The sequence below is a fragment of the Lepidochelys kempii genome, chromosome 1 (genome assembly GCF_965140265.1).
Source record: "Lepidochelys kempii isolate rLepKem1 chromosome 1, rLepKem1.hap2, whole genome shotgun sequence".
In the NCBI taxonomy this organism is placed as follows: Eukaryota; Metazoa; Chordata; order Testudines; family Cheloniidae; genus Lepidochelys; species Lepidochelys kempii.
In genome coordinates, this window is record NC_133256.1 from 286,908,290 (window position 1) to 286,927,165 (window position 18,876).

The 18,876-nt window shown below is 44.5% G+C and overlaps 1 protein-coding gene across 1 annotated transcript in view; it reads right to left on the bottom strand.

The window, feature by feature from the left end:
- Positions 1 to 15,395, bottom strand: part of LOC140906786 (uncharacterized) — a 28,008-nt gene extending 12,613 nt beyond the window's left edge. The window contains exons 1-2 of the mRNA XM_073331422.1: positions 15,164 to 15,395; positions 10,410 to 10,546 (exon numbers count right to left, since the gene is read on the bottom strand). Coding sequence (XP_073187523.1) covers positions 10,410 to 10,546; positions 15,164 to 15,171 — 145 coding nt within the window. The 5' untranslated portion in view covers positions 15,172 to 15,395. The remainder of the gene's footprint in view (positions 1 to 10,409; positions 10,547 to 15,163) is intronic.
- Positions 15,396 to 18,876: the final 3,481 nt, after the last annotated feature.

Genomic DNA, 18,876 nt, shown 5'->3' on the forward strand with positions numbered 1-18,876 from the left:
CTTTACAAATGGATGATTCCTTAGCACCCTCCCTGAATTTCATATTATCACCATTGACCCCTCACTGCTTTGTACCCCAAACTTTTGTTTCCTATATTAATAGAATTAAGGACTTATGGTTAGAATTCATCCAACACCCACATAAAGCAACAGATGTCATTTGCGTAGTTTTGAAGCATCTGTAAGATTGAATGGCTCCTCTCTCCTTCCAGAATGCACAGACAACCCTCTTCCCCTCTGGAGATCTCCTGATCTGCCCCTCATGTCTCTGACATCCCTCCACTGTCCACAAATCTCCAGCTTTTCAGGACTCTTTAGCTTTTACATTGAGAGTAGCTGCCCCCAGATCCCTCTGTGCACCATGCTGGATATTTCCAGTTTGAGTTTTACGAAGCAGTGTGGTATGCATTGTGAGATGCACCAAACCCTACAGCGTGTGGAAATTTGAATGGGAGGCAGACCAGCCACCCTCAGTTTAAACGTGAGACAAGGGTGACCGGAACACAGTGGGTTTCACTGTATATCTGAGGGTATGTCTACACTACGGAATAAGGTCGAATTTATAGAAGTTGGTTTTTTAGAAATCGGTTTTGTATATTCGAGTGTGTGTGTCCCCACAGAAAATGCTCTAAGTGCATTAAGTGCATTAACTCAGCGGAGCGCTTCCACAGTACCGAGGCTAGAGTCGACTTCCGGAGCGTTGCACTGTGGGTAGCTATCCCACAGTTCCCGCAGTCTCCGCTGCCCATTGGAATTCTGGGTTGAGATCCCAATGCCTGATGGAGCTAAAACATTGTCGCAGGTGGTTCTGGGTACATATCGTCAGGCCCCCGTTCCCTCCCTCCCTCCGTGAAAGCAAGGGCAGACAATCATTTTGCGCCTTTTTTCCTGAGTTACCTGTGCAGACGCCATACCACTGCAAGCATGGAGCCCGCTCAGGTAACCGTCACCCTATGTCTCCTGGGTGCTGGCAGACGCGGTACGGCATTGCTACACAGTAGCAGCAACCCCTTGCCTTGTGGCAGCAGACAGTACAGTACGACTGGTAGCCGTCATCGTCATGTCCGAGGTGCTCCTGGCCACGTCGGCTGGGAGCGCCTGGGCAGACATGGGTGCAGGGACTAAATTTGGAGTGACTTGACCAGGTCATTCTCTTTAGTCCTGCAGTCAGTCCTATTGAACCGTCTTATGGTGAGCGGGCAGGCGATACGGACTGCTAGCAGTCGTACTGTACCATCTTCTGCCGAGCAGCCATGAGATGTGGATGGCATGCAGTCCTTCTGCACCGTCTGCTGCCAGCCAAAGATGTAAAAGATAGATGGAGTGGATCAAAACAAGAAATAGACCAGATTTGTTTTGGACTCATTTGCCTCCTCCCCTGTCTAGGGGACTCATTCCTCTAGATCACACTGCAGTCACTCACAGAGAAGGTGCAGCCAGGTAAATCTAGCCATGTATCAATCAGAGGCCAGGCTAACCTCCTTGTTCCAATAAGAACGATAATTTAGGTGCACCATTTCTTATTGGAACCCTCCGTGCAGTCCTGCCTGAAATACTCCTTGATGTACAGGCACCCCCTTTGTTGATTTTAGCTCCCTGAAGCCAACCCTGTAAGCCGTGTTGTCAGTCGCCCCTCCCTCCATCAGAGCAACGGCAGACAATCGTTCCGCGCCTTTTTTCTGTGCGGACGCCATACCAAGGCAAGCATGGAGGCCGCTCAGCTCACTTTGGCAATTAGGAGCACATTAAACACCACACGCATTATCCAGCAGTATATGCAGCACCAGAACCTGGCAAAGCGATACCGGGCGAGGAGGCAACGTCAGCGTGGTCGCGTGAGTGATCAGGACATGGACACAGATTTCTCTGAAAGCACGGGCCCTGCCAATGCATGCATCATGGTGCTAATGGGGCAGGTTCATGCTGTGGAACGCCGATTCTGGGCTCGGGAAACAAGCACAGACTGGTGGGACCGCATAGTGTTGCAGGTCTGGGACAATTCCCAGTGGCTGCGAAACTTTCGCATGCGTAAGGGCACTTTCATGGAACTTTGTGACTTGCTTTCCCTTGCCCTGAGGCGCATGAATACCAAGATGAGAGCAGCCCTCACAGTTGAGAAGCAAGTGGCGATAGCCCTGTGGAAGCTTGCAACGCCAGACAGCTACCGGTCAGTTGGGAATCAATTTGGAGTGGGCAAATCTACTGTGGGGGCTGCTGTGATGCAAGTAGCCCACGCAATCAAAGATCTGCTGATATCAAGGATAGTGACCCTGGGAAATGTGCAGGTCATAGTGGATGGCTTTGCTGCAATGGGATTCCCTAACTGTGGTGGGGCTATAGACGGAACCCATATCCCTATCTTGGCACCGGAGCACCAAGCCGCCGACTACATAAACCGCAAGGGGTACTTTTCGATAGTGCTGCAAGCTCTGGTGGATCACAAGGGACGTTTCACCAACATCAACGTGGGATGGCCGGGAAAGGTGCATGATGCTCGCATCTTCAGGAACTCTGGTCTGTTTCAAAAGCGGCAGGAAGGGACTTTATTCCCAGACCAGAAAATAACTGTTGGGGATGTTGAAATGCCTATATGTATCCTTGGGGACCCAGCCTACCCCTTAATGCCATGGCTCATGAAGCCGTACACAGGCAGCCTGGACAGTAGTCAGGAGCTATTCAACTACAGGCTGAGCAAGTGCAGAATGGTGGTAGAATGTGCATTTGGACGTTTAAAGGCGCGCTGGTGCAGTTTACTGACTCGCTTAGACCTCAGCGAAACCAATATTCCCACTGTTATTACTGCTTGCTGTGTGCTCCACAATATCTGTGAGAGTAAGGGGGAGACGTTTATGGCGGGGTGGGAGGTTGAGGCAAATCGCCTGGCTGCTGGTTACGCGCAGCCAGACACCAGGGCGGTTAGAAGAGCACAGGAGGGCGCGGTACGCATCAGAGAAGCTTTGAAAACCAGTTTCATGACTGGCCAGGCTATGGTGTGAAAGTTCTGTTTGTTTCTCCTTGATGAAACCCCCCGCCCCTTGGTTCACTCTACTTCCCTGTAAGCTAACCACCCGCCCCTCCTCCCTTCAATCACCGCTTGCAGAGGCAATAAAGTCATTGTTGCTTCACATTCATGCATTCTTTATTCATTCATCACACAAATAGGGGGATGACTACCAAGGTAGCCCAGGAGGGTGGTGGAGGAGGGAAGGAAAGTGCCACACAGCACTTTAAGCACAGCACTTTAAAAGTTTACAACTTTAAAATTTATTGAATGACAGCCTTCTTTTTTTGGGCAATCCTCTGTGGTGGAGTGGCTGGTTGGCCGGAGGCCCCCCCACCGCGTTCTTGGGCGTCTGGGTGTGGAGGCTATGGAACTTGGGGAGGAGGGCGGTTGGTTACACAGGGGCTGTAGTGGCAGTCTGTGCTCCAGCTGCTTTTGCTGCAGCTCAACCATACACTGGAGCATACTGGTTTGGTCCTGCAGCAGCCTCAGCATTGAATCCTGCCTCCTCTCATCACGCTGCCGCCACATTTGAGCTTCAGCCCTGTCTTCAGCCCGCCACTTACTCTCTTCAGCCCACCACTTACTCTCTTCAGCCCGCCACCTCTCCTCCCGGTCATTTTGTGCTTTCCTGCACTCTGACATTATTTGCCTCCACGCATTCGTCTGTGCTCTGTCAGTGTGGGAGGACAGCATGAGCTCGGAGAACATTTCATCGCGAGTGCGTTTTTTTTTCTTTCTAAGCTTCACTAGCCTCTGGGAAGGAGAAGATCCTGTGATCATTGAAATACATGCAGCTGGTGGAGAAAAAAAAAGGGACAGCGGTATTTAAAAAGACACATTTTATAAAACAGTGGCTACACTCTTGCTGTTAACATTACATACATAGCACATGTGCTTTCATTACAAGGTCGCATTTTGCCTCCTCCCACCGCGTGACTACCCCCTCAACCTTCCCCCCTCCCTGTGGCTAACAGCGGGGAACATTTCTGTTTAGCCACAGGCAAACAGCCCAGCAGGAATGGGCTCCTCTGAGTGTCCCCTGAAGAAAAGCACTCTATTTCAACCAGGTGACCATGAATTAGATCTCACTCTCCTGAGGATAACACAGAGAGATAAAGAACGGATGTTGTTTGAATGCCAGCAAACATACACTGCAATGCTTTGTTCTACAATGATTTCCAAGTACGTGTTACTGGCCTGGAGTGGTAAAGTGTCCTACCATGGAAGATGCAATAAGGCTGCCCTCCCCAGAAACCTTTTGCAAAGGCTTTAGGACTACATCTAGGAGAACCGCAAATGCCAGGGCAAAGTAACCCTTTCACATACTTGCTTTTAAACCATGTATAGTATTTTAAAAGGTACACTCACCAGAGGTCCCTTCTCCACCTGCTGGGTCCAGGAGGCAGCCTTGGGTGGGTTCGGGGGGTACTGGCTACAGGTCTAGGGTGAGAAACAGTTCCTGGCTGTCGGGAAAACCGGTTTCTCCGCTTGCTTGCTGTGAGCTATCTACAACCTCCTCATCATCATCATCTTCTTCATCCCCAAAACCTGCTTCCGTATTGCCTCCATCTCCATTGAAGGAGTCAAACAACACGGCTGGGGTAGTGGTGGCTGAACCCCCTAAAATGGCATGCAGCTCATCATAGAAGCGGCATGTTTGGGGCTCTGACCCAGAGCGGCTGTTCGCCTCTCTGGTTTTCTGGTAGGCTTGCCTCAGCTCCTTCAGTTTCACGCGGCACTGCTTCGGGTCCCTGTTATGGCCTCTGTCCTTCATGCCCAGGGAGATTTTCACAAAGGTTTTGGCATTTCGAAAACTGGAACGGAGTTCTGATAGCACGGATTCCTCTCTCCAAACAGCGATCAGATCCCGTACCTCCCGTTCGGTCCATGCTGGAGCTCTTTTGCGATTCTGGGACTCCATCATGGTCACCTGTGCTGATGAGCGCTGCATGGTCACCTGCAGCTTGCCACGCTGGCCAAACAGGAAATGAGATTCAAAAGTTCGCAGTTCTTTTCCTGTCTACCTGGCCAGTGCATCTGAGTTGAGAGTGCTGTCCAGAGCAGTCATAATGGAACACTCTGGGATAGCTCCCGGAGGCCAATACCATCGAATTGTGTCCACAGTACCCCAAATTCGAGCCGGCAACGTCGATTTAAGCGCTAATCCACTTGTCAGGGGTGGAGTAAGGAAATCGATTTTAAGAGCCCTTTAAGTTGAAATAAAGGGCTTCATTGTGTGGACGGGTGCAGGTTTACATCGATTTAACGCTGCTAAATTCGACCTAAAGTCCTAGTGTAGACCAGGGCTGAGTACATGAGTAGACTGCAGTCAACAAGCAAGGATATAGAGTATATATTTAATAAATAAAAAGAAAACAAAACCAAAACAAAAAAACCTCCACACCCACTACCTATGCCATGAAGTATAGTTGTAAGGAAATATGACAATGGCTAGGCCTTGCCCCTGGAAAATGTGGGATTTTACCACTCAGATGCTGTATTCCTACATCTATAAACAGGCACATGGCCACTCTTTCAGTTAAAGACAGTGGAGAATGGTCATCTAGGTATGTCTGCAGAAAGGAACTAAATGCTTGAGCCAAAGCCCATCAAACCCAATGGGAACCTTTCCATTGACTTCAGATAGGGCTGGATCAGGCCCTGATGCAATCAATGGGAAACCTTCCCTCAAGTAGCATTTTGTACATCTTGCAAATTACGCCACTTTATGTAAATTGAGGTGTGCTGGTTTCCTGGGCAGCACAGGGTCTTCATAATGAGGTTTCTTTCAGAAAGGAGGATTACTTAAACTTTTTGGAAGAGTGTTCCAGGCATTTTATTAATAGTTTAAAATGGTGTATTATATTTATTTTACTTAGCATTTATACTGCTCTTTACGGTTTCAAAGTACTTACAAACTTTGGAATTTAATTTTAAAACAACAAGCTAAACAACTGGACATAGAAGGAGACCACCATGTGCCAAACAAACTGATGCTGACTACACATCAAGAATTCCTTTCATTTGGTTACTACATTGCAAGAAAAACGTTGTGATTAGATTGATAACAGGGCATACAAGAGGAGTTTCTAAGTTAGGAACCGGAGATCATCTGATGAAGAAAGAATGGTCGTGCCATATCACCAAGCCAAGCCAAACCTCATGAATGTCAGGAAGTCCCACACCTAAGTGTGCACCTTGAATATATACTGAAGAAATGAAATCCCTCAAGAAGAAAAGAAGTGATCCTTTACTAAGTGGCAGTCCCATATGACCCGATCCAAAGCCCACTGAAATAAATGGAAACACATCTTTTGGCTTCGATGGCCCAGGATGTTCCCATGGCAGAGATAAAAAGACCAACAAGTGGGGTGGGAGGGAGCCAGAATTCAATATTTAAAAGGAGTCAGTAATCAAATCACAGTAATCAAATCAATGTCAAATTGTTAATTATGGAACCAAACAGATGATCTGAGTCCTTTGAAATGAAGACTGCTGACTGTATAATTTGAACACTGTAATTATTCTGGTTAATAACTCTGACCAAATCTTGCTCCTCTGACTCACACAAGTTATTCTATTGTTCCTTTACTCAAACACGCCGAAAAACAGAAGGTGGAATAATTTGTGTCTGGAAGGGCGAATAAGAGAGTAGACTTTGGCTCCAACTTAACCAGAATTCTGAACTGTGTTTTTTCTACCCATCCACCCAGGAATTGTGTGTCCCTTGCCACCACAGCAACTGATCACCAGCGATATTTATTTCAAAGGGCTGTTACTGTGTGTGTGGGCCTACCTCTACTGACTTGCTTGTGGCTTTTCTATATATACATTGCATATGATTTATTCTTTGTACACTCCTGCTGCCAGTGAAAAAACATTAAAATTCCCATTGACTTCATTATGAGAAGAATCAGGCTTTATACTGTTTTTCTTTTTACATGGAGATTTTTTTTAATGAATTATAAAATCAACATTTGTATTGAAGACCAACCAAGCAATAAAACCAGGAACACTGTATCTGTTCAACTATCCACTTCCACCTTTACATACTTATACAGGTTGGTATTGTCCCTTATGCCCCTTCAATCCGAGTACCTAGAATGGCTTAGCATATGAAAAGACAAATACTAACCATGGAAAAAGTCTTCCATTGCTTTCTCCCGGATGGAATCTGAATGCCATACCTGATGAAATGCTGCCTGATACCTGGCATTCATTGTGACTGACAGAAAAGTCAGAAAAGTTGGTCACCATTCTAGGTGACTGCTAGTTGACTAGCATTAATTATTCCACTTCCTGTGTTTTTTGAGTTACCTTAGATGTTAATGTTTTGTAATCTCCCAATTATACAACCACTTCAATGTATTAAACAAAGTGAAGAACGTCTCTTTGAAACAGCCTGGCCATTTCGGGGTAAAGCAAGGATGACTGATAATCAAAATGAGTAAGGGAAAATAATGTATCAATGACATGCAACTCTCCTACAACAGAGGAATGTGTCACATCCCTGTTTGAAATGTCCTTTCCAAGTAGTCCTTCAGGATGCATTTACCAGAATAAGAGGGAGCTTTTAGATTATCCCCCGCCTCCCATCCCCCACAGTTAGTATAAGAAGGTTTTCACTCCTGTTCCATTTTCATCACCAAGTAGGTTCAGAAAGAAATCAAACAAAGGATCACCCATATAGCTGGCACAAATGAACACTCCTAAACAGATCAATTTCTGTTTCTTTTCTTTTTCATTAGAGTAATTGATTAGTGATATAGGAGAAAAAAACCTAACCTTTCTCTGCAGCTAAATTGATCAATGGCTTTGAACATGTAAGTCACTAAGTGCCACATTAAGAGGTTCCTTTCAGTAAGTTTTTGGAGCTTTGTTCATGCTGGCATGTCAGAACATTTTAAAAAAAAATCAACTTAATGCACTTGACTTTTAGAAAGTGTTCATCTGTTCAGTCAAGATGCATCTCTCAAAATTCAGCTGTAATACAGAAAACTTGGAAAGTAGGGGCTGGATCTATGAATCTGCACTTTGCCTCACTAAACATGGCTGCATTAATACTTAGCGTAGTACTGTATACTGGCACAGAGGCCCTAAAAAGAGACACAGCTTCAGCCCTTCTCAATTTCCCCAAATCCTGCAGTAGTAACATTCTGGAACCCTCCTAAGGTCAACTGTATTTTGACTGGGAGTGCACCTGTCCCAAAACGTATGCCTGTGTGGGTGACATCCCTCCTCCCCCGAAATCTGCTGCTAATTATTATTTATCTGCCTCAATGGCTCAGCACTTTAACTTGTTACTATGACAAACCACCCTTGTCAACCCACATCCGACCCTTCAATTTATTTATATATTTATGTAGAGGTCTTCTAAATAGAGCAGCGGTTCTCAAACTTCATTGCACTGCAACTGACAAAAATTACTCCACGACCCCAGGAAGGGGGACTGAACCCTGAGGCCACCCCAGCCCTGCCGCCTTGGGATGGGGCAGGGGGGTCAAAGCTGAAGACCAGGCTCCACCACACCGGGTCAGGGGTGGAGGGCAAAGCCTGTTGAGACCCACTTAGGGGTCCCGACCCACACTTTGAGATCTGCTGAAATATAGACAATGCTTAATATTTTTAAGTTATAACAGTTCAAACCAAAGCTTAACTGTATATTTCCCCTCTGTGATAAATCCATTATGGACACAAAGCTGTCATCACAGCTGTACATGTCAGTGTTTGCTTTGTGTCAGACACCTCAGTTTCTATTTTGTTACAGGACAATACAGGACTCTCCGGTTTTAAGTACAAGACAATATTACATTTGTTCCAGATGGATGAACATGGAAGATATAAATGCAACTAACGAAAATTTTGTAGCAATCCATAGGCATGTACAGTATGCACCAGGCCTCATTATTCAGAATTAGCTACCCACAACAGGAAAACGACTAACTTTTGGATCAAACCACTGCTGTCGACCAAGCTGCCTGAGCAGCACCTCAGACAATGGAAACAGATAACTGCTTTATTAATGAAACTGAAATAACTCTGCTTACATTCCCCTCCTCCCCCGAAAGCTAGTTAAAGGCACCAGTGCTCTTCAAGACCAACAAATTAAAGCAAATGTAGAGCTATGAAAAGCCCCCAAAACATGTTCAGAGTGAAATCACCTCACTTTAAAATTCTGGTATCTCCCAAAGGCCTTGCTTGATTTGCCTCCAGCTTCTTGGGAAAATGCTGTGCTGATGTGAGAACACATCTGTGAAGTATCCGGTGAATGGGCTTAGTTCTGGTGAAGTTATAGAATGCGCAAAATTGGCGTTTATAATAGAAGGCTAACTTCAGCCCAGCTATCAGCAGTAGTATTATCAGCCCTAGTAACTGGACCAGAAATCCATTTTGCTTTCCTTTGAATTTACACATTGCAGTTATTGTGATTTTATTTGTTTCACTGCTTACCTAAGGTCTCAGAAATCAACTGCCTTACCCGGCACCGGTTTTAGTACATAACAAAATCTGTGATATACAGTCTTTCTTGTCAGAGTCTGAACAGGACTGGTCCCTAGCTCTCAAAGGTTTTTTTGGTGTTTTTTTTTTTAACCACAACTTCATCAAGAAGGCACCGCTTCTCTTACAGGTGGCAGGCTCAGTATCAATAATGAACAAAACTGAAACCAATGTAAAGGGTAAGAAAGTACTAGAGACGCATTAATTAATGGACACACAAATATAAACAACACACATTAATCTTACTACAGAACATTCAGCGGTGATAATGCACTGTAGCTTAGAAAGGCAATTTATATGTGCATAAAGTATTAAATCAATGTATTTAACATAGAAGTAGCCCTACATGATAGGAAAACAGGAACAAAGACAGATTGTCACTTGAGGGGGAAAAAAAATCAGACTTGTAAGGAAAGGGAATCCTACCAAACCCCACAGGGAATCTGAAAATGTTAATGCTGCCTTGAGCTGTATTAGCTTTTCCACAGGCCCCTGCTATAACAAAGGGAGATGCCAGGGGCAGATGCCAACAGCTGAAACCTTGGCAGCATGTTTTAATGTTTAATGTTGTGCTGCTAGCAGCCAGCGAGAAGGGCCAGAGGGTTCCAGATGCAGAACAGAAACACAGAGCTTATATGTGGAAGGCTCCAGGCTGCCAGAGGATCCAGAAGTCCTGAGGGAAATGCCAATCCCTATTTGTATCCCCACAGAATCAAACCTCCTTCTCCCTCCCCCAAATGGAATGAGTTGGGGAAAATTCCATGAGGGGAATTTAGCAGTTTCCCTCCTCTCGAGTCCCCTCCCACTAGTTTTCCCCTGGGTACAGTGATCCGGACCCACATGCTTTTCATAGGAGGTTATGTGATCTATGGCTATTGCAAATGAATGGGAGCCAGGGGAATCCTACCTTCTAATTTCAGTGGAGCCACTGACTCACTGTGTGTGACCTTCCAGCAGTGACTTGACCTCCTGGAGTTGCAATCAGCCCAGCTACTGCATCTGGGCTTTCCTGGGTAAATACCCACACAGTACACAGGTGCATCTCTATGGGAAAATGAAGTTTATATTTATTTCATCAAATGAACTTATGCCCTTAGCTGAGTGGTTAGTTTGTACTGGTTTTTTCATTTAAGATTTTTGCTTGTTTCATCATAGCAGTACGTTGTACAAATTAATTTCTGTTACAAAACATTAGTACATACAATAATTACAACTGAAGCCCCTTCATTTAGTAACAGTACACTAAAGCAGCCATATGTGGAGTGTGTAAGCAGGCCCCAGAATCTCTAAAACACCACAGGCATCTCTTTCTCCTTTTAAACAAATGCCCCTTTAAACTCAACAGAGAGGGCAGCCACAGCAGTCCTTTATCTATTAGGAAAAAAACTGTTTTGCACAGCGTAATTACTGCCATAATTGCATTTGAATGAAATGTTCTTTTGCTGATTAGTTTGCATACTGTTGAAACAAGGGGGGAGGGTAAACAAACACTTTTAACAGAGTTTTTATTTTGGTGTGTAATAATCATTATTAGTCATCTAAACTACGTGGTCAACGTACATAATAGCCAGACGGCTTTCCTGTTTTAATGCAAAAGCAAATAAAATAATGAAAATTAATTTATGCACCAAACCCTCTGAAGAAAGTGCAATATGCGATCTGAATTCTTTCTTAAAGCTTTCATCAAGTGTCTAGTAGATTAAAAAAACAACAACCCAAAATCTGCATTCAAACAGCCCCCTCCCACATTTAAACTGCTATTCCCATGGGCCTGTCACTAAATATAGATCCTGCTCTTCAGATTGACAGGAGAGTTCCTGCTGTGTGTGCCAGGCTTCTAATTTTTGCTTCACACACTCCTAATATGGTAGAGACTCACAGCCAATCAGGCGTTTGACGAGGCTTCTAATGGGTAAATTAGGTTTGCAGCACTGTACCTCCCCCACTGCCACCCTCAAATTACCCACTTCACAGGAAACAGAACAGCAGCCACCGTACAGAGGCTTTGGCTTAGCCTTTTGTTCTCTTGGCTCCACAGCCTCTGCTCTGTCTGTGCAGCTGATTGATTTCTCACTTGTGTGCAGAATTGTGCAACAGCGGGTGACACGAAATAGTACATTTTTTTACAGTAGCAAACAAAGATGCAGCTTTATCTGGCTATTTGGAGAAGAGCAGAAATGCTGACAAAGAGTGGTAGGCATGAGTTGTTTATAGGCTCACTGGCATAGATATCTAAAAGCAAGAGGAGAGCCTCTTTAGCCATTGCCTCCCTCCCCCCAACCCTCTGCCTTCCCATTTTCCTGACTGAGACATAAGTTAGTAAGTGGCTATTTCAGAGAGAGCAACAGTTGTTTTATCTGTGTCTATTTGCCTTTTTTGAATCACTTGTTTTAAAGCCTCTCCTACTTTACTGTATTTTATCCAGCTGGAGGCCGTGAAGTCAACAATCCAGTAAATAGGGAATTGCGGTAGGTAAGGCTCTATGTGGAACCTTCTTAGGGGGAAGTTCACCTTTGTGGAGAGAGCCAGCAGGCCTGCGCACTGCTCAGGTCTCACTTAGAAGCTTAAATACAATTTAAATGGTGCATTGGCCTTTTGCTGGCCCTCTCTGAATTTCACCCACATTTGTCCTCTCCCCACCCCAGTGAATATCTTCACCATAAACCTAGCCCTATAAGATCCCAAGCAGCTCCCTTGCACACTGTGCAGGATCAGGCACTAGAAGTGGACATTCAATATAAGTGACCCTGCAGGATGCTCATTGCAATACACTGTTTGGTATTTTCAGTCCAAATTCACATAGCTAACCGGGGTCACAGAGCTGGGACTAGAACCCAAATATCCCAACTCATAGTCTCATGCCCTGTCTGCTAAATTAAGCTACTTTTCTTAAAGGAGATTTTTGGTGCTTTCTGGGAAACCTATTTGAATAATGTTCCTTGCAACTTTAAAATAAATAATTTATTTATGATTCAGGTGAACATTTGCATCACTTGAGTTTTTATCTTCATGGGCATGTAAGCTCCTTTAGCCCCATTAGGTCAAAGGAGACAAACATCCTGCAGGGATTTCTTGCAGTATATTAGGGCTCAAATGAAGCCTGTGGCAGAGTTTTCACAGTTTCTTTTTATTTTATTTCGTCTACCAGTGATGCATGAGGCTAGATGAAACTGGCGATAAATGTAAATTTCCTATTGCTGAAGCTCAGCCAACAGTGGTTGCCCTATTGACTCCTGGAAACCCCCCAGAGGACACAGCCAGCTACTGCCCCATCTATCTCCTCTCAGACACCAGCAAGCTCATAGAATGGGTGTGCTCCACCGTCTGTCTGATATTATTGAAGACATCCTCCCAGTTGAGCAGGCAGGATTTCGCCCAAAGAGGAACTGCTGTGACCAAGTAGCTTCACTTATCAGCCACGTTGAGGCAGGATTCCAACGTAAGTGGAAGACAGGAATTGCCCTGGTTGATCAGTCCTCGGCATAGGACACTGTCTGGAGACAGGGCCTCCTCCTCAAGATCTCTTGCGTCATTCACTGCTGGCATACAATCCGCTTCTTGACAGCAATAACTGGGGACCACTGCTTTAAGATACACCTTAATGGCCAGATCAGTAGACCAAGAACTCTTAACTCGGGCATCCCTCAGGGCTCTGTCCTGGCTCCAATACATTTTAATCTATACACTGCAGATATACCAGCAATGGAGTCAAGGAAATTCATGTATGCAGATGATATTGCTCTAGCTGTTCAGGATACAAACCTCCATACCATCAGCTGCACCCTAACCTGGCTGATTATTTCCAATACTGGAAACTTAGGCCTAATAAAAAAAAAACAAAAAAAAACCCCAACCCTGGTAACTGCTTTCTATCTGAACAATAAAATGGCTAATACCAAACTTGATGTGCAGTTCTGCGGTGAGAGCATCAACCATGACGCTAATCCAAAGTATCTTGGTGTTACACTGGACCGGAGTTTGACCTTTGACAACACCTTGAGAACACCTGTGATAAGGTCAGATCTTGTGTCGCGCTTATAAGAATATTGGCTGGAACATCGCGGGGCTCCAGTTCACGGACCTTATGAACCGCAATGATTGCCTTGGTATATTCTGCAGCTGAATATTGTGCACCAGTGTGGTCTCATAGCAGTCACACTAAACTCCTTGACATTCAACTCAATAATGCTATGCGCATAGTGTCGGGGATGCTCAAATCTACTCCAGTTGACTGGCCCCCGGTCCTATAGCACATCCAGCCTCCACAGATTAGAAGAGCTGCTCAGACATCTCACTTTCTTAATCATGTCAATGCAAATATGAGGATCCCACTGCACATTTGACCTGCAGAAGCTGCCAAAGACAAGATTAAAATCCCATAACCCTCTATGGAACTGTATCAAGATCCTTAAACCCAACTTTGATGCTGAAGCTCAATGAAGAGTCACATGGAGCACTTCGACTGCTCGAAACAAACAGCTCATCGTTGATCCTGTTGAGGAACCACTGGGTTTTGATTTATGTCGGAAAGACTGGTGCAGATTGAATTGCATCAGGACATCTCATGGGAGATGCGGACAAACCCCTCTTTAAATTGAAAATGAGGCAAACACCTGTATGCAACTGTGGTCACAAGGCACAAATGATAGAGCACATCATATCTGAATGGCCCCTTCGTTCTTTTGCTGGGAGCCTGAAGGACATTCTCCAGCTCATTGGTGGGGCAATGTGCTAGCTATCAAACCTAGATATAAATTTGTAGTTGTTGCTACCTACCCAAACCATATGAAAGAAGAAGAAGGAAGTACTGAAAGTGACATATATTTGTAGGCTGGGATTTTCAAAGCACCTATGGAAATTAGGGGCACCCAAATCCCATTGAATTTCAGTGGGAGTTGGGGTGTCTAACCCCCTTCAGCTCCTGTGAAGACCCCAGCTGTAGTGATTAATTTTTATGCACCAATAACCATAGTATCTGTCTGCATTTAAAAAATATCATCTGATGGTAAACTCTGGAGCCAGTGGACCACACAGAGAAAATAGCTCCAACCTTGGGTCCCACTCCAGGACATTTTGTATCCACAATCCTCAAAAATGCACACCTAGAGATAGAATCATAGAATAGTAGGACTGCAAGGGACCTCGGGAGGTCTTCTAGTCCAGTTCCCTGCACTCAAGGCAGGACTAAGTATTATCTAGACCATCCCTGAGAGGTGACTGTCTAACCTGCTCTTTAAAACCTCCCATTACAGAGATTCCATAATCTCCCTTGGCAATTTATTCACAGGTGTAATATTGCTGGCCTACTCTGCTAATCAATCAAACTCTCAAATTATCTATTTTATATTAGACTAAACTTCCCATTGCTCATTAATGGTACCTCCAAAACCAGCATGTTGCAATCTAACCTGAAGGTGATGAAAGTATGAAAGACTAGCACCAAGTCAGCATCCTCAAGGGAAGGTTGAAACTTGCTACATAAATACAGACGAAAATAAATGGTAAGAGTCACTGCTGTCCCTGGGAATTCAAGAGCAGACAAGAGGCCAATAATCCTCTGGAATTGCAAAACTTTGGCAAGGGTGAACATGCTCAATAGATGGAGCGGTCACAACCATTAACGGTTCCTGGAATTGTTTCTCCTTGCCAGCATTCTCATACCTCGTCATTCTCTTGCCCAATTATCTGCCAGCTGATTCTCATCCAGGTTTCTATACTGGCCAGGTTCACGGAAAGGAAGGAAATTACACCATCTGTATTTGATGAAAAGAGATGTAGAGCTGAAGGTCACCAGCATACTGATGGAACCGCAGGCCAAATCACAGCACAATCCACCCCGGCAGTCAAGTGAACTCTGAATGTGAGTGGTGACAGAAAGGAGTCTGGTGTGATCCACGTCTGAGTTCTCTGAAAAAGGAAGGAATAGAGCCACTGAAAAACAAACCATCAAGTCTTGCCAGATCCTCTAAGCAAGTCAGCAAGACCTTCTGATCCACCATCTCAAAGCCAGATGCCTGAGCAACTAGCAGACTCTTGATATTAGTCCATCATCAGGAGAAGGATCATCAGGACCAAGGATACCAAATCAATTTCAATACCACACTCAGGTCTGAAGCACAATCCCACAAAGCCAAAAGAACCCAGTGGTGACCCTTGAGCTACCCTGCTATGCTTCAATAACCTTCCCCAAACAGGGAAAGCTGAAGACAAGGCAATAATTGGACACATCAATTCTGACCACATCAAGTGATGGCTTATTGAGCAAAGGCTTAGCCACTGCTTTTTTACTTAGTCTGTAAACATTTACAACTCTTCTCAATAATAGACCTCCGACCACACTATTGGCTTTGACCAACTATAGAGGATATGCTTCCATCTTGTAGGCATATACTAGCTCACCACTCCCACGAGTGCACCTGGGTCTTCTGCATATGAAATCATTAAAACTTTTGGTATTGCTTTACATTTCATTTTTTTAAAGTGAAGTTTACAAAGTGCCCTGCACGTCTTTTGCAGGAAGCTATGTAAATGTGTGGTATGCTACCACACACCAAACCCTACATGGCTGGATTTTTAGGTACTTGCTGGCTCTTCTGTGCCAGAACCAGGATGTCCTTGAAAATTAAGGTGATTCATCTGAATTGAATCTACACTGACAGTTTTAAAAATCACTAATTTAGCCTGCATCATAAAAGCATTTTTAACGCAGGCACATTATTATTCTTTCTAATATACAGCACTGTTTTTTTATGACAGGTTTCAGAGGAACAGCCGTGTTAGTCTGTATTCGCAAAAAGAAAAGGAGTACTTGTGGCACCTTAGAGACTAACCAATTTATTTGAGCATGAGCTTTCGTGAGCTACAGCTCACTTCATCAGATGTTTACTTTATAGTGAGCTGTAGCTCACGAAAGCTCATGCTCAAATAAATTGGTTAGTCTCTAAGGTGCCACAAGTACTCCTTTTCTTTTTTTGTTTTTTTATGGGCATTCTGGCTTTACTCCTAGAAGCTGTCTGATTTCTAATATTGGATGAATGATTAATCTGGGTATTTTTCTCTCTTAAATCTTTCAGTGGGTCTGGGTAATATATTTTAAATCAAGAAGGGGATTTATACGTACAGTTATGTATTAGTATACGATGGATACAATATTGGCCAAGTATGGATGTACTAAGTGTATTTGCAAGAAAGAGTTAGACCCTGATAAATAATTGTTAATAGGTCACATATTTTCAGTGATTACTGGGGTGGGGTGAACCAGTTCAGATAAAATAAGAACCAAACTCATTTGAGCCATGCCATGAAGGAAAAATTAAAACAAACAAATACACACACACACACTCCTCCCCAAGGTATTTTATCATTTCCAGTTTGTCCAGAGTCAGAGATTACTGGGAATCTAGGGCTGGCCCTGTATCATGTGGCAAAAATATAGCCCCACAGGACCCTTCATGCTTTGGGGGCTTACTCCATCAGCACCACTGCTCACTAGACACCTATGACCCTGTACTCTTTGGCCATTCCCTGCGAGATGGATGGGGAAGCTCCTCCTTCTCTAGTTCCACAGGACTAAGCATCCAGTCTAAATCCCCTACCAGCTCTCCAGCTGGCAACCACTCCTCCAACCCCCCCCAAATGCAATGTGTGTTGCAGAAGTTTGCCGCGGAACGGTGCAAAAACACGGAGCTGCAGCTGCCAGGTTGAGCCTGGATGCAGGATGAGCCCACCAAGTGTCACATGGCTTTCACCTTAAAATATTAATTGGTTTACTTGAAATTCAGCCCAGGCTCACTAAGAAGTTTAACCAGGTGGTGTCTTTGTACATCTCTAGTTCTAGAGGTGAGCTGAGGAACCAAACTGCCTCTTCATTCTGATTTTCTTGGAGGCATGGCGGTTTAGTCTCAACGAAACCTTTACCATTATTTTAATTCATGATAAAATGGCACACACGTTTTCAGACTGTATTACCTAGGGTTACAACAAACCCAGGGCATTGAGTGACACACATTCTTACATATTGCCTTTAGATCTAGTATCTCTCCTATCTCAGGGTACGTTCTTCACTGCAGAGTTAACTTGGAAGCTCAATACTCAGGTGTGAGCACCCAGCTTAGCCTCACCCAGGTGGGGAGCAACCACACAGCAAAGCCAACTGCATCCAGACTGCATCCAGACTGGTGCTACACCTACTTGTGTGTGTTGCTAGGACTTCTAGGGGCCAATCCCATGGGTTTTAGGATTGCAGTAAATTGAGCCGTTCTGTGGGTATGTCTACGCTTGGAACTGGGGCTGTGATTCACAACTTGAGGAGACATACTCACGCTAGCTCTCATTGAGCTAATACACTAAAAATAGAGTGTAGCTATAGCAGCGTGAGCTGCAGGACAGGCTAGCTACCCTACGTACATGCCAGGGGTCTCCGGGGCATGTGCTCAGAGCAACTTGCCCATCCTGCCACTGGCAACTGAGTGGAGGCACCTTTAAAAACCTGGCAATAGGGTCTATTCAGATTTTATCTGCAGCCTGACCACTCATCTGATTACAGTAACATTTCTCACTTTTATTTCCAAAGGTGGGTGTAGGCCCTGGGATGTCACACACCGTTCCTCCAGGTTCATCAGTGGGTTTACAATCTGTCCCAAGACTACATGATGAGGCCACTAGTTTGGGGTTGAGACACCTTGAGACTGATTCAAGAGTGGCAAGACCTGCAGCTCCCCAAGTTGAGCCACCCCAAATTAATGGGCAGTTTTGAAACTTTGGGTCTGAATTCTTTTGAGTTCAGCTACTACTTCAGCCTGTGGCTGGTCTGAGTGTTACAATTCCAAGACTGTTCATTTTAAATAACTAACCTCTTCCCATTCCATCTTCTTTTGTTACTAGCATAATTTGGCATCAAAACACATAGCTCTCAGGCAGCTAATCAGAGTTGTCAATTCTCACTCCTGTCTTACAGTCAAAAAGTCAGGCAAACACCCTGCACATCCTCGATGGAATCCCTCAGCAACACTGATAGGCCCCATCTTTCAAATTGATACCAGTGCTGCTATGGAGCTGAGGAGTTGGCATGGAAGGCCAAACCTGGGAACCTAGATTCCACAGCTGCCAAAGAAACTCATTTCTACTTAACAGAGCTTAGTTTCCTTTTCCGCGGTATCACCCTCCAAACACAGTTTTACATTTCTTAAATCTCAAGGTTAAATATATATATTTTTTAGCAAATTGAGCAATTTTACTGACTACAGGAAACGCAGATGCTGCCAGCCAGCTGGAGCATTTTTATTAAAAAAACTGAACCTAGCCAGATGCCTAATTTATAACCTCAAGGCTGTAACAAAAGTCTATTCAATTTGGAGATTCAAATGCACATAGAA